This window comes from Homarus americanus, unplaced genomic scaffold (assembly GCF_018991925.1).
Source record: "Homarus americanus isolate GMGI-L3 unplaced genomic scaffold, GMGI_Hamer_2.0 scaffold38393, whole genome shotgun sequence".
In the NCBI taxonomy this organism is placed as follows: domain Eukaryota; kingdom Metazoa; phylum Arthropoda; class Malacostraca; order Decapoda; family Nephropidae; genus Homarus; species Homarus americanus.
The window spans coordinates 107,806-124,932 of NW_024719307.1; the positions used below are offsets into that span (position 1 = coordinate 107,806).

General features: G+C 36.7%; 1 protein-coding gene across 24 annotated transcripts in view; it reads right to left on the reverse strand.

Annotated features, from left to right (window-relative positions):
* LOC121859966 (calcium-dependent secretion activator-like) overlaps positions 1 to 17,127 on the reverse strand; it is a 381,073-nt gene that overhangs the window by 104,749 nt on the left and 259,197 nt on the right. For 23 of the 24 annotated variants that reach the window (XR_006087793.1, XM_042356936.1, XM_042356930.1 and 20 more), the window contains one exon: positions 2,437 to 2,457. The exons of the other annotated variant lie outside the window; for it this stretch is intronic. Coding sequence is in view for 22 of the 23 variants with exons in the window: in XM_042356936.1 (XP_042212870.1) it covers positions 2,437 to 2,457 (21 nt within the window). In the remaining variant the exon portion in view is untranslated. The remainder of the gene's footprint in view (positions 1 to 2,436; positions 2,458 to 17,127) is intronic. 24 annotated transcript variants of the gene reach the window in all.

Below are 17,127 nucleotides of genomic sequence, written 5' to 3' on the forward strand. Positions count from 1 at the left end.
GTATGCATTAGCCCGTTGCTAGAGAGTTGTCTCTCAACCTCTCACGCTAAAAGTAGTGTACAGTAGTTGTGTTGTAGTGTAATATTACTGGAAAATAATGCTATAATTATGTTATAAATGTATTTATTTGTGGAATTATTATTCCGATAATTATTTATATGCATTACTTGCTCTCCCAAACACAAAGACAGCCTGACAGACTGCGTGTGTGTAGCCGAGCACTTTTTATGAATTATTTATATGAAATAAGTATTATGATCAGTAAATATACAGTATGCATTACTGGCCATCCCAAACACAAAGGCATGCAGAAAACGGCCGCTAAGTGCGTAGTGACCACGAGACTAATCTCCCTCAGCATTGCAGCCCCAGAGAAGTTTCTAGAGGGTCAATATATATATACAGTCGAGTCTGGATTTATGCGGTTTTGGTCACGTTTTGTCATTTACGCGGTGCCTTGCCAGAATTGCAATGGTTGATTTACGCCAAATTTGGTCATTTACGCGGGAAGCGGCGCGGGCAGGGTGCTACAAAGTCCACAAGTCATCAAAACATTACCGAGTTCTTCACCCACCACAGCCAGCCCAAGTCAGTGATAGTGATAGTGAGGATATGGACTTTGAGGGGTTTGACAAAGAGGCCCTGCAACCTCTGTGGTGGATAGTGATAAAATTGATACAAGTGATACAGGTGAGGGCCAATAATCTGCCCTCTGCCTCGGAACCAACCCCCCATCCCCGTGTGCCCAGCCATCTTTTCTACTAATGTAAGTGTTAAAAACCCTAATATTATTGATATTTCTCTTAATTATTAATTGTGTGCATACCATCATAAAATTAAGATGTTATTTTGACTACAAGGACGCTTTGTGTCGGAAAAAGTGGAGTTTTGGGAGTCGGCCCAGTCTCTATTTCAATTAATCCCATATGTTCTGTTATTTCAATTACGCTGCTTTCGTTTATGAAGTTCACGGGTTCAACTGACCGCATAAATGAAGACCCCAACTGTATATATATATTTTTTTATTGTTTTATCATTTAAAACGAATAAAAATCATTTTTGGAAAAGTTGATTTTTATTGATTTACCCCACGTGGGGGGTATTGCCAGCGGCACCCTAGTTAAGAAGCAGGAATAATCTGGCTATATCTCCTGGGCTATCGTTACCCTCAAAAATGTCAAATTACCACTTTGGGGATAATTTCACCCTAATTGGGAACCACTAATTTTTGTTCAATCCAGAAAGCGATGTCTAGCTTAATACCTAGGTATGTAAATGCCTAGTTACACTCGCCAGGCCAACATGCAAGCAATTATAACATCTAATAATTACTTAAATATGTAATATTAGGAGGACATGTCACTACCTGGCATTTAATTGCAATTCTCAAAACCCCCTCCCGCACCCTCCATCACACACATTGCTACCGTCATCTTCTTGCCTGGCGAATCAGCTGTAAATACGCGCAAGGAAAGCTCCGCTAATTTGTGTTGTAATAGCTGAAATATTATGTGCCACGAGGATTTTATTTTTGGTATTTATACATCTTAGCATAGTCAGGAAATCGATTGACTTTTATTTTGATTATGTCTCTCAGATACTGTATTGTGTTTGGGGCAATTTTTTTATACGGTCTGGTCAAGCATGTCGACCACAGCTCATCTTTTATCTCTAGGAAGACAGTCGATCTTTAGTGACTAATTTCCTCTGCTTTCAAGTCACTTTGTGAATGACGTTGTTTTATGCCCTTCTGGGCTCGTTTTCACTGAAAGAATGTATGTATAGATATGTATACTGTATAAAAAAAATTTCTTTGTCCAAATTATATGTGGCCATCCCTCTCCCTCTTCTCATTTTCTTTTGAAAAAACTTTTCGGGCTTCCACCCTGGGTTTTCTGATTACTCTCAGCATGCAGGCCAGAGTTAAGTCTTCATAGCTCTATTTTATTAATGTCCTCAGTAGCGGGTTTAGCCTATCCAGGCGAACTTTACCGAGCTGCTAGTCTTGGTGATCCTTCCGGACGCTGACCTTCCGGTCTTACTAGCAATCTAGAGTTATGTTGTACTCTTGGCATTCAGCACTAATATGCAGGAAATGGAACTGCTTGGAACCCAGCTCTATTAGAACATTATAATGAACGCTTAAAGCAGTTTTACACAACATTCTGTTATCATGGAATCCATATTCATAAACAAACATACAGAATGAGAAACAAATACAAACTTTTACAACATGCATAAAAGTATCCAAAGAAAAATATACACATAAAAATGCACAATTACGAAACTACCATAGTCTAAAACATTACAGCATTAAACAATATGGTCATAAAAGGCAGTACCCTGTACATCAATTTACTACATTAGTCAAATCTCAACTATCCATGCTTAATGGGTCACAAACATATCACTGTAACTAGACTACAATATGTTTACCTTGAAGGGTAGTTTCTCCACCTATGGATCAAAAACACGAAATTATTATTTTTTTCATTCAAAAGCTTTCATAAATTCTTATCATATACTAATTTCTTATGAGCATTAACAAAGATTGTGAATACAGTGATAGTGTACTAAGATTTATATTAAGCTCAGAAAATGACTCTCAAATTGACTTAATATCAAAACACCTTATTGTGATTTAATATGAGATGACGGGTAGTGCGTATGGTGGGGGGGTGAGGGAGGGTTCCAGAATTGCAATTAAATGCCAGGTAGCGACCTTCATGTAGCTTTCTCATGTATCACTTTCAAGAATCTTTACAAGTTAAAGGTTTGAAACAGACAAAATGATGACAATCTATATTCAATTTTGCAAGAGACAAAAATTTAATTTAATCCTAATCCAGTAAAAGTCCAAAAATCCGGATGCCAGAAATCCGGACTTTTCAAAAACGATTTTTTTTTAGCGCATTTGTGTGCATGTGCGCATGCGTGAGCGCCACAGCTGCACAGCGATTATCAAGCGACCACGTTGTCGCCACTTTAAAATGGGCAATCAAACTGTGACAACATACCGTATATACTCGCCTATAACCCTCCTCGTTATCAGTCGACCCTGATTTTTGACCAAGAAATCGTTAATTTGATATTCCTCGTTTATAGTTCCACCCACGTTTTGAGGGTAATGGAACAACAAAACCACTAAAAACACTCTACGCCCTATAAACTGAGGCTCGCTGCATGAAACACAAGTGCTGAAGGCAAATTGTTTACCATTTATTATTACAGACTCTTACACCTGAAACGCCGGTAGTTTCAACAAAAATATTGTATGTTTCCATTTAAGTATTTATTCAAGTCAATTAGAGGAATATTATTAATACAACAGTTTTAAACTAAACCATTCGAAGCTATTACGGTAACATCTTTTGAACGAAAAGAAAGCGAAAAGTCATTGTTTTCGCTCATGATTTTATCCCACTTTCCACTGTAATACATTATGTAATTTCAGGAAAAATATTACATTTCCGTGAATGTATTATATCAAGCACAGTATGAATAGAATATCATTGTAATATATCAGAATTTGAACTGAAAACTATTAAAAAACGAGTAACATCTCAAGAACATCGGAAGCTTAGGTAAAGTCTTTTGTTTTCGCTATGTATTTTATCCTATTTTACATTGAAATACGCCACGTTTCCACAAAACTACTATTTATCTCCGAGAATATATTCATTCAGGTGCAGTTTAGGTAAAATAGACGGAGTGATTAAAGCAGTTTTTAACTGAAAACGATTCGAAAAAACACACTGCCTCTAGCCCTGTTCAAAGAGATGGGAGAAGCTGTTTGGTGCTGCAGACGATGACAAGGAAAATGATTTTGATGGATTTTAATGAAAATATTCAGAAATATGGTATCGTAGTATTTATTCAAGTCAATAGGATAGAATATTATTGTAATACAACAGTTTTCGAACTGAAAACCATTCAAAAGCGACAGGTAACATCTTTTAACCAAAGAAAGCTAAAGTCATTGTTTTTACTATTTTATCCCACTTACTGTAATACGACGCTCAGCAAAAAATTACATTTCCGTGAATGCATTATATCAAGCACAGTATGAATAGAATACCATTGTAATATAACAATATTTTGAGTCCTACTCTTTCCATTTACAGAGTACTGCAAGCCCATAATAATGGCTCCTAAAGTAGATAAACTTCGCTTGTGAAGAGAAAGAAGAACACATTGAAATTGAGTGACAAACTTGAAATAATTAAGAACTAAGAACGTGGTGTGAATACTGTTCTAATGGAAACATACGACATTGTTAAGTCTACAATTTATGATATATAAAAGGCAAAGAATAAAATTTAGAATTCACAGCTTTTTCATTAAAACTGCTCGTTTTGATAAATGAAGCATGCTATATTTGCAAATGAATAAACTATCAAAATGTACCTGTTCATTTCTTCTTTATTCTTCATTAAATTTGAATTTTAAAAGTACTGCCTGAGAATCCGGAAAATCCGAAAATCCGGACCGACCCAATCCCCAAGCAGTCCGGATTTTTGGACTTCTACTGTATCATGATAATGAACTAATTCAGATGTGCAGTGCTAAAAGTCACAGTAAGCAACCATTCTCTAAATGGTTCGACAATTTTTCCTTTTCACTGAATAATTAGCAAACTGAATAGAAAATCTTATCAACATTACTGAATATCTGTAGATAACATAACTCTTCAGGTAGTGTATGACCTGTAGAGAACATAACTCTTCAGGCAGTGTATGACCTGTAGAGAACATAACTCTTCAGGTAGTGTATGACCTGTAGAGAACATAACTCTTCAGGTAGTGTATGACCTGTAGAGAACATAACTCTTCAGGTAGTGTATGACCTGTAGATAACATAACTCTTCTGGTAGTGTATTACCTGTAGATAACATAACTCTTCAGGTAGTGTATGACCTGTAGATAACATAACTCTTCAGGTAGTGTATGACCTGTAGATAACATAACTCTTCAGGTAGTGTATGACCTGTAGATAACATAACTCTTCAGGTAGTGTATGACCTGTAGATAACATAACTCTTCAGGTAGTGTATGACCTGTAGATAACAGAACTCTTCAGGTAGTGTATGACCTGTAGAGAACAGAACTCTTCAGGTAGTGTATGACCTGTAGATAACAGAACTCTTCAGGTAGTGTATTACCTGTAGATAACAGAACTCTTCAGGTAATGTATGACCTGTAGATAACATAACTCTTCAGGTAGTGTATGACCTGTAGATAACATAACTCTTCAGGTAGTGTATGACCTGTAGATAACATAACCTCCCCAAGTAGTGTGAGGGTGATTAATCATCAGTTTATGTACAGGAAAAAAATGCTAAAATTGCGATTGGTCTTGGTCTGGGCCTCAATCTCGTTTAACTTGTAAGTGTCTAAGTCCAGGATGATAGGTCCTGACCTCAGATAGTTGGTCTCAGTTTCAGTCTTGGTGGTCTAGGCTGTTACTGTTAGAAAGTTTGTGCACTAGCACTAACCAATCTAATTCTATGGAGAACCAAGAAAACCAAAATATCTGTTACATGTAGTGTTTATTGTTTTGGAAAAATTCATTACAATAAAATGTTTGAAATCTATAAAAAAATGTAAAAAGTTCCTCATAAGACCACAACATTCTTGCGTTTTCTCCAAGCTACAGGCTCAACGGATGAGAGTCTAGTACGAGGGTAAGACAAAAACCACCAAGGACAAAACCTCGACAAACTAAACCTAACCTAACCTAAGGGGATTTTGTCCGGACCCCGGTCTAGTACAGTACTGGATACAGATTACTGCTCAACCAATGTCTTCACATCTTTTCAGTTTAAAAAATTCTCTGCATATGTATGTGAGTACAGTACCTGCTGAGCAGTGTCACACATATGAAAGAATGTAATTATGGATTCCTCGAGGCCAAAATTGACATTTAATAATGTTGTATTTCATTCTGTTTCTGATTTTGGGACCCAAATATGGTAAAAAATAAGATTCAAATCATGCCACTCTTTCCTAAATATACAGTTATTCAAGATTATCATTGTACTCCTATGAAACAATAAGAAGCCTGTAGCTTCCACACCATCAGTGGTCAGGAAAATTGATTTAGTGTTTAATATGGTGTTTATAAATAGAAGCTTCCCAGTGACCATTCGATTGACAAGAACACCGCTAGCAATGGATACTTTACACGTACAGGTGTTGATTGTTGTATGATTGACTGATATATGATAGATCAGTTTTATGATAAGAAATTAACACCAAACACTGCTATCCGAAAACTAAGATCAGATTTATGACGGTCACTACCCGAATGCTTTTCCTGCATTGTCACTACTAAGAAGAAGTGACGTGCAATAACGCGCAATATTCTGAAATATGACGACACAAGTCCCTAACCCCATCATTTAATGGTCAACACCTGTATATAATTTATGAGGGAAGATGAACCAATGTAACCTTACTAACCTCAATTGATGTATTTTATTTTATTTAAATAGGTATGTTAGGTTTGTTCACCTTATGGCATATAACATTTGCTGGAAAGTGTTCGTGTGCATGAAATGGTTGCTGGAAGCATGTCTTTTTTATTTTTCATTTCACCATTTATCAGATTACTAGCCAATCAGGTGACTGGTTCTTTCTTTCTTCCTTTGTTATCAAAAAAAGCTGTCTTGTGTTAGTACATGAGGAAATTGGAAAATATGGAGGTAAAACCTGTGATGTTTGGTAGGATTACACTGGGTAATACCCTTCTCACACTTGCCCTGTGTATTGGGAGACATTTGCACTACCACTGTATTACCAACAAGCAAAATAGTAGCAGTAGGAAAATCGGAGTGGATATTGATTACAACTCTACCCCTCAAAGAAAAGGCAATAAGGTAGGGGCTTTAGGTGCACAAGCATTGGAAAGTATTACCAAACTAAATTATAATTATTGGGAGGAGAGGCATTATCTGAATCACTAACATTTGGGAATCAAAATTAGCAACAAAACTTAGATATAATACAATTAACCCTTAAATTGACCACATCCTCCCAGACCTCCCTACCTTGTATGCCTTCCCTGTGATGAGTGCATAGAAAATGTGGTAGCAAAAATCCTCAAACAGTGACCAACAGCCTTTCCTACCAATAAATCGCTATTCACTTGTTTCCAATGCTGCTGCATCAGACCCCAATACTTCTCCTCCATCTTCACTGCTCAAGATAATCTTTTGGTACATACTTGGGGCAAAAGCTAAAGACATTTCTGCTTCTTCCGAGGGCTCTGGAAGTAGGTGCTGGGTGGCATAGTGACCAGAGCGTAACTAAGCATGTGACATGAGTAAGTTCGTTAATCTTCCTGTGTTCAGATTCGACACCTATAGGTGGCCGGAGCAACCATATGTCATTCGCGGCCTTGAATGTCACGGAAAAGGCTCGTGGCAATTGATACCCAAAGCAGTCGTGATTAGAGGCACATCAATTTATGCATGGAGCAGTTCAAGGGTTGTTAAGTATCTATTTTGGCATTCTCTCTTCCGCCTCAGATCCGTGGATGAGCACTTTATCCCCTCACTTTTAGAATGGACTCGCCCATAATGCTCTACTGTGACTGGTTAGCTTTAAGTTCAACATATTCACCAACAAAAAATTGTAAGATTTTAGGTAAAACAATTCAAGCAATGAAGATGGTAATCCTCCCAGGAAGAAAGCAGAAGACGAGAGCGTATTGAATTGTCCAAATGTTTCTCTCTCATGCATGCACACGCGCGCACACACACACACACACACCTGCTGCAGTCCATCTCAGTCTTCATTATTTTGAAGTCAAATTACATACAGTATTTTATATATATATATATATATATATATATATATATATATATATATATATATATATATATATATATATATATATATATATATATATATATATATATACTGTATATATATATATATATATATATATATATATATATATATATATATATATATATATATATATATATATATATATATATATATATATATATACTGTATATATATATACTGTGTATATATATATACTGTGTATATATATATATATATATATATATATATATATATATATATATATATATATATATATATATATATATATATATATATATATATATATATATATATATATATATATATATATATATATATATATATATATATACTGATATATATTTTTTTCTATTACCAGTTTATAATATTTTATATTACTAATGATGAAACATACACCATAAGAGGCTGATCATACAAAAATATAATAACAAATAAAAAAAATCAAACTGGTGAACGAAGCGACAGCCAGTCCCCCCACCTCCAACACGTTCACACTTGTAGTGTCATCTCTCGTACCCATTACCTCTCGTTAGGCCAATATCAAATCTGATTAGACCACTGTACAGTATCCCCATTAAAGACATTACAGTAGTACCTGTACATACAGTACAGTATTTCAATAATAAATAAGGTAATACATCTTACAAAAAATATATTATATTTTAATGAATTGTACTTTTATATATTATAATGTATAAAGGAAAAACGTAAAAGAAAACACTCATGACATTTATTAAACATTAAAATGCAAGTTTAAGGGTCACCAGGGGCTAACGAGTAGCTGCTTAGTGTACAGAAGCCCACAGAACTCCCACCTGGTATAAGTCTGCACAATTGGTAAGTCCGGATCCCCTTTCCCCAAAAAATTTTCTGGACTTTCGATTCTTTACTGTACTGTACAGCACCATGGATGGTGCAGATTGTGAGGGGAAAATGGGTGAAGTCAGTGGAACACTCTCGGGTAGGGATGGTGACCCTATAGCTCGTATGTCTACGGCATTCTCAAGAAATTAGACTCACATCTTGGTAATCATGGTAATATATTTTTGGGTAGTTTTTACTTAATACCATTCATAAACACCCCAATGATAGGAAAAAACAATAACTCTTAAATCTGGATACATATTGTATACAGCAGAAACTTCCTTCATTTCAAAATTTATCAAAACTCATTGAAAAATAAAGGACTAACATATATAAAAGTATTATCTTAAGATAAAAAAATTTGGCTGATATGGGACACAAACTAAACCATCTGATCATTCCAATAATCACTCTTTACAGATAATTTGTGACTGACGAAAATTGTGTTAATATATTGCCATGACGTGGAAGTCTGCTATATTACTCCCAGAAAAATGAGCTTTAAAAACTCAATACAGTAATTTACGGCCGATTTGATAAAGTTACGAAATACAGTGGTTCCTCGGTTTACGAAATTGCAGTTAACGAATTAGCTCCCATAAGGATTTTCAGTCCGATTAACGAACAAAACTTTGATTAATGACAGCCTTACGAGAAACACATTTTGTTGTGCGCATCAGCTGATCAGCTAGTCTGCCAATACAGTAATTGGTTCTATGTTTACATTCATTTCCAGTTAAGTAAATATCAAGAAAGTTGTGCTCTTGAATATTTTTGCATTTTTACATTAAAATTATTGGTCATTCTGAAATTTAGTTAACATATTGATAATATACAGTGCAGAAATTATTATGAAACATGAAGAAGGCATTAGAACCAATACACTCTGTAAAGAATATGGCATGTCATCATCGACTGCCTCTACAATCAGCTGTTTATGTAAACAATGCTGCCGGGAATACGACATACATACCGCAAAGTAAGTTAAAATACAGTATTCTATTGTTTTTTATTTATTATTGTACAGTATACTGTACACTACAGTACTGTATTTAGTTTATATTAAATGTTTTGTTAATTCTATTACTGGTATACAGTACTTTGTATGTACTTTTTCTGTGAGTTGGAACCAATTACCCAATATCCCATTGTAATAAGATTCAGTTAACGAAATTTTCGGTTAATGAACGACTCTGTGGAATGAATTGTGTTCATTAACCGAGGGACTACAATATTACACTAAACTCATCTCTGTTTCATTTGACTACAATAATTATTCTTTTATGATTATTAACAATACAAAATAGACTACACACCAATATGAGGCCATACTTGGATAATTTACTATTTTTGTTGATTTTAACTTAATTATTCATATACTACAGGTACAGTATACAATTATAAATCATACTGTCTATGTATTAAAAAATACTTCATTAGTCATAAAACACACTAAAAAAAAATGAAAGTGGGTCCAATAGGCATGAGTCACTGACTGAAAGCAACAGATGCTAGCTTTCCTCACAGTGACTAATCCAATGGGTACAATGTATGCATAGCTTATATTAATGTACTGTGATCCAATCAGCATCTGTTTCCTTGTGTTTTGAATGCTGTCCAATGGCACTTCTTAATGTCACCTTAGACTCTCTTTCTTTCATATTTTCGTGTGTTTTGTGAGCAATTTATTCCCCACAATATCTGAAAAAACCCTGCATATATTAGTGCTGGATGTGGAAAATGTATCATCGATGTAGGTGTGAAAATGAGTGTTTCAAGGACGATCAAGGCTAGTAAGCATCAGGCAGATGTTGGCTGTGCATAAAGCTTGGCTCTGACAACCATTAAAATAGTTCTGAAGAATGCACAAGATGAAAGCCTCTGACCCGGACCACCGCTTTGTTAATTACACCAAAAGTTAACTCGTTCAAGGGAGAATTTGTTGAAGATAGAAATCCAGTTAAACATGTGGGTGGAAGATCAGACCCAGTGCCATAAGCCTTTAGGCCAATTAATTATCATGGAGAAGGCGAGGGGCATCTTTACCCACCTGCAAGAACAAGAAGGGGAGGGATCGACGACGGAGATGTTTTCGGCCGGTCGAGGATGGTTCAACAAGTTTATACACTGCAGTAACTTGCACGGCATTCGCATCAGTGGCGAAGCTTTGAGCGCAGACACCTAGGCAGCCCTTCAATTCCCAACACGCTCAAGTCTATCACTGAGATAGGGAACTAACCTCCCCAGCTTGTCTTCAGTGTAGACAAGACAGGCCTTTTTTGGAAGTGCAAGCCACCACGCACTTTCATCCCCTGAGAAGAGAGGCATGCATCAGGGCTCAAGACTGCCGTATGTTCCTGCTGGGTGGTAATGCATCAGGGCTCAAGACTGCCGTATGTTCCTGCTGGGTGGTAATGCATCAGGTGATTTAATGCTAAAACCTATGCTTGCCTACCAAGCAGAAACACCCCAAGAAATATTTTTCTTAAATTTATGCTTTTCTTTATGAGGTGTTGGTGGTGCAAAGGTAAAATGCGTATCTCTTACTGTATTCTGGGTTCAATCCCTGGCCCAGGACTGATGTGAGAAGGTGTTGTCTAATGTGACACTACCAAACATCGCAGGTTTTCTCTGGGTACTCCGGTTTCCTCCTGCACTAACGCTGAACAATAAAGATCATAACAGAGTGACAATGAACAAACCATCTGCTTAAATGGCTATTAAATTGATCAGTGGTGAATTGATTAAGAAAATATTACAAATAAATCAAATACTTATCACCTGCATTACTCATGTATCATTAATATATATAAAGAATAATGCTGTGGGATATGCATCTCTATATACCGTATATTGTTATAATGACCTTCATTAGCACTGATCCATTCAGTGTGAAACTTTCTTGGAGTGCATCCAGAGCACCAAGTGGGGTATGCCTGTACAGTGCACACTGCCTGTGACTGATTAGTAATAAAAGCCTAATAACTCACTGACCATGTATCCTCTATGAAGGTACATGGATCTAAAGTTCCTCACCGACTGGCTAAAAACAATTGTCGAGATGATCATCGGTAACAAACATGTCTAGGCTACAGCTTTGATTTACAAATTAAGGCTATTTTAGTGCATATTAGGTTATGTTGCAGGATTAAACATAATTAGCTTTTGAAAATAACACCTGTAGTGCATTCTTTGCCAGACCTATCATCAACTTGTGTGAAATGATAAATCAAATTAAAAATCATAACTAGTTTTTGATACAAAACAGTGAAAACGGCAAATTATATTTTGCAAATATGTATTGAGGAGTACATAAAGAAATCAATAGTGTACATTATGGCACTATAGTTCACCACCGACTGTACTCGACATATATTTGACCGGTATGCAGTGTCTCATACATTTTGTAAATGCACTAAAATCTTTATATTTCAGCATGCTAGAGGCTCTGGCCTTGGTGAAATACTGAATTTGCCAAATCTCCCTAAAGTATTGAATTTTCACATCCATTTTGGCATGATGCCAAAATTCCCCTCAATATGTTAGCATTATAGAGATAAGAGAAAGATATGAGGTGGCCAAGTACTGTATACAAAATAATAAAGTATAATAAATAAAAGGTATAAAAAGAATATTTAGACTCCTGAAGAATGAAGTGAAGAACATATACATATACGGATATATACCGGGTATTCATCATCATCATCATCATCATCAACAATGTTTTACAGCTATTTTGCACGCTTGCATGGGTTAGCTGCAATTATGTGATGGCAGCTCTCCATGCTGCAGGGTCTCTTGTAAGGTTATTAACACTTAATGTAATTTTTTACAACTTCTCCCCCTGTCATTCTTGGCCTGCCCCTGGCTCTCCTCTTTTCCACCCTTAGATTCATTCATCTCTTGACCCGGCTGGTCTCCTCTATTCTCCCCAGAAGCCCAAACCATCTCAGCCTACCTCTATGCAAAACTTTGCCAATACTCTCATTGCCCAGCTGTCCCCATCGCTCTGAACAGGGTTTCTTGTCATTCAGTGTCACATTACACATCCACCTCACCATTATCATTTCAGCTCACTCAAGCTTGCATATGTTATCCTCTTTAACTGCCCATGCTACACAGCCATACAACATCCCACTTCTTACGCCAGTTGTATACTTCTTTCCTTTCATGTGGAGGGAAAGTCCTCTTGCTATCAATAATGATAGCAGCTCCCTAAAATTCCTCCAACCACTTCTGACTCTTACAAGTGAGCAGACTTCAGCACCACCTCCAGCACTGATCATGTCACCCAGGTAACAGAACTAATCAACACATTCCAGGGACATATCCCCAATGTTGAGTTTCTTCAGTTACATGGTTACCTGTGTACAAAGAACACTTAAAGTCGGAAACATCCTGCAGTTTACTATCTACTTCACCGTACCTCTTGTGCATCCACCTAGCACACTTGCTGCACATTAATGAGTTGTTGACAACACCTTTCTTGCAGACAGCACATGGCCATTTTCCACTTTCCACCATGGGTCCCTCACCCAGGCCACTAACCAATAATTTTGTGTTTGCCGCATTCACTAACAGACCCCTCGACCCCTAACTTTTTCATTGTCCACTTTATTACTTCACATGTATCATGTTAAATGACTGCTCTAGGTCTTCAAATACAAAGTACAACTTTCTCCCTTTCCCTAGATATTTCTCTTGTGGCTGCCTGGTCATAAATATTCCCCATTTAGTTCCCTATTCGGCATGAACCCAAACTGCATTTCATATATAACTACTATTTGCCTTATAAATTTCGAAATTACTCTTTCCACAATTTTCATAACCTGATCTAGCAGCTTCAGTCTCCTGCAGTTCCCATATTAATATACTTTACCTCTACCCTTGTACAGTATGTATTCACAATCATACTACTGCCACTCTTCTAGAACAGTATATTCCTTTATGATTGCCTTAGTCAATTGGATCGCCATCAACACACCAATGTTGTCTGAAGCATTAGTATTTCTGAAACTAATGGAACTCTCAGCCACCTTTCCTTTCTTCGTTTTATCAACTGCTTTCTTCAATTTCTCTCTTTAAATCCTTGGCCATGGTCCCTGTACTGGTTCTGCTGCTCCTAAGCTGCCCCAATCCCATTTGTACTCCTCATTCAGTAGTTGCTTATAGTATTTTCTTCAGGCATCCTCGATTTCCTCATTATCAATAACCAAGTTACCATATTAATTTTTCAAGCACTGCTCACCAAAAAAAGGACCATTTTTACCCATTATTTGCCTGGTTATTCTGAATACGTACCTCTCTTCTTATATCTGCACTATATAAGATGTTCACAAATGTGCCCTTTTTGTGCTTCTTAGCATTGTAAACCTCATTTCTTGATCTGCATTTGGCTTGCAGGTACCCCTCCTTGTCACTACTCATCTTCCAGACCTTATAAATTCTTTCTTCTTTTCTCCTTTATCACTCTGTCCACTTCATTGTTCCACCACCATGTTACTGCATGGCTGGCTGGGCCATTTGTCCATCCACACATCTTGTCAGCTGCACTCAGAAGATCATCATCCTTTATTTGGGCCCAGCATCTCACAACACTACCCCCCTCACACTGTCACTAGGTGTTTCCAGTCTTCTCAACTCAGCATTAAATTTTTCTCTTTAATTTCCACACACTCCATACCTTTCAAGTATCATATCACACATAAGCAATCTGTGCTGCATTGTTCCCCTGCTATAACCTTTACATCCCAAATAAGCTTCATTGTCTGATTTCCTAACAAGAAAGTTGTCAATCTGATTTATATGACACTTAACTAGTACATAATCAGCCTACTCACCCTCTTCTCAAATAACATGTTGCATACAACCATTATCATTGTATCCCCCATACTCAAGTATTCTACCCCTTCCATGTTCCTTGTACCGTAGTCTTTTCCACCATGCACATCCTCCTAACAGGCACACCAACCTAACAAGACTGTTTGGGTCACTACCTCGTACAGTACTACAATTTCTCCCACACCCAGCTCCAACACTACACACATCAACTCATCCCTAAACACATACAGTACTTCACTTCCACACTTAACCCAATGGTTGGATGTATGCAGATAGGTTAGTTATCAGATCCTTGCCAACTAGTAACTTCAGAACTATAATTCTCGCATTCACCCTTTTCACCTCCAGCACTTACTCCACCATACACCACCTGTTCCAGATTCACTCGCCTTCCAGCGAGTGATCAGTCTTACTGAACCACCTTACCACCTAGTTGCTTGCTCACAGCAGAAATCATACTTTCTACAGCTCAATGTCTCCACAATCTCTTCCTCTCATCATATCTAGTTTCAAATTCAAAGCTCTGAACTAACTACCCCAGGTTCCTTCTCTTTGATCGTGGGCAGTTTCTTGCAACATTTATTCGTATGCAAGTGATTTTTGCGTGTCAGGTTTACATTTGTTCTTTGTAATATATGTCATGATTGGTAATATAGTTGGGTAACAACCAGAATGAGACGTTCCTCTTGCTCACCATATATTCCATGCACTGCTGTTACACACACAACCACATGGAGGGTGAATCAGTCCACAACCACACACACTTTAATGTATAGTAATAGATTACTTTATAAAGGTTGGCTTGGCAAATTAATATTAGTCACACACATCATTTTATCATCTATTAAGTTTTAAAATTTTTAATAGCACTATTTTATTGAGTTACTTGGTAGATATATTGTAACTTAAATAAAAATGTGGCAACTTTGCAATGAGTGGCTTTGCTTATATACATATATTTATGGTATTTTATGCAGCTTCTGATTTTTTATTTTAAGACATACAAGCATGAAACACTATATGTTTGTATTTATAATAAATGCTATATTTGTTAGCAAGGTAAATGGGCAGACACAACCCAACCACACAGCTCATGAACTTAGCCAGCCAAGACGTTAACACCCCCACTCCATACCTCTGACAGACAGACAGACATTTATTGAGTTACCTGTATATACCTGAAAGGTATTATAGTTAGACACTTAACAAGCAGGAATAGAATGATACTGGTGGTGATAAACAACCCTTGCATATAGTGGTGTTAGAAACTTTTATTAAAATTATTTTCTCCTGGGGGACCCCAACTGTGCTTATGGCTTAACCGTGCAAGTGAACCGCCCCTCAAGTACAGTAAAATGATTTCCTTCTGTATTCACTTAACAAATGGATTTGAAAGAACCTAACCCATTCATAGAGTGAGGGATACCTGTATAACTTGTTATACGACTTGAGAATAAAAGGATCAGTTGTAAGGGAAGCCATCACTCATGACCCTTCCATCCCCTACAAGACATTTCAAGCTAATAAACAATTTCAATAAGACAAAAATCATTTATTATGATGCAAAATAAAATAAAACAAGGTTTCAAGATAAAAATAATCAGTTTGTTAATAATTTTATATCTATATTACAATTATGGAGACTGCAACTTGATAGGGCTGGACTTACAAAAAATGTGGATTGAAGTCATGACAAGGCCGTCACTGCTTGTCACTGTCAAAATATTCTCGTATGATCAGCTTCTCAAGATGTATGTTTTATCATAAACAATATAACTTCTTCAATAATAGAAGAAAAAAAATTTACTTTGACCTAAGAATACAAGGATTAGTTGTATCAAAGGTGATGCATCACTTTTCCTCCCCCCGCCCCCCCGGGAAAATTTCAATAACACAGAAACCATTTATTGTGATGAAAATTAAAATAAAAAGATATCAAGATGAAAATAATTATTTATCTTTTTATTATTTTCATTTGATAATAATGGAAACTGAAACTTGATAGGGCTAGTCTTATGGGGAATTTGGATTTGAGTCGTGATAATGCCGTCGATACCTGTCCCAGTCCATGTACTTCCCAAACACAGGTATCCTCAGATAGTCGTATATCTTTCAGTAATCATAAAGAACAGGTTTATGGGCATGTGGCATCAACATGGTGAGGGCAAAAAACAAACTAAAGTTCATTTATAGTGGTGTTGGACCAACATTTTTCCATGATGATTTTGTGATACTTCAGTCTCTTGCCTATAAACATCCTGTGGATGTGTTGATGGTGCACACCTACCCAGTACACACGCAACACATGGGAAAGCACTTCTGCCTCACTTGCCTCGTCGCTTTCCTACTGGTTTCTAAGCACTTTTCCTACACTGATGATTACATAGTCTGCAAGTGAATCTACCAGCTTTTCAATCACTCTCCGATTCCCATAATATATAACTTATTTTTCTCGGGTGTCACTACTGCAGCAAGAGATCTTTCCGTGCAACCCATCACTGGAATTGTTAGATACTTCCTACATGATGACAAAAATTTTTACTGGTGAAGGGATGGATATGGGAAAGAA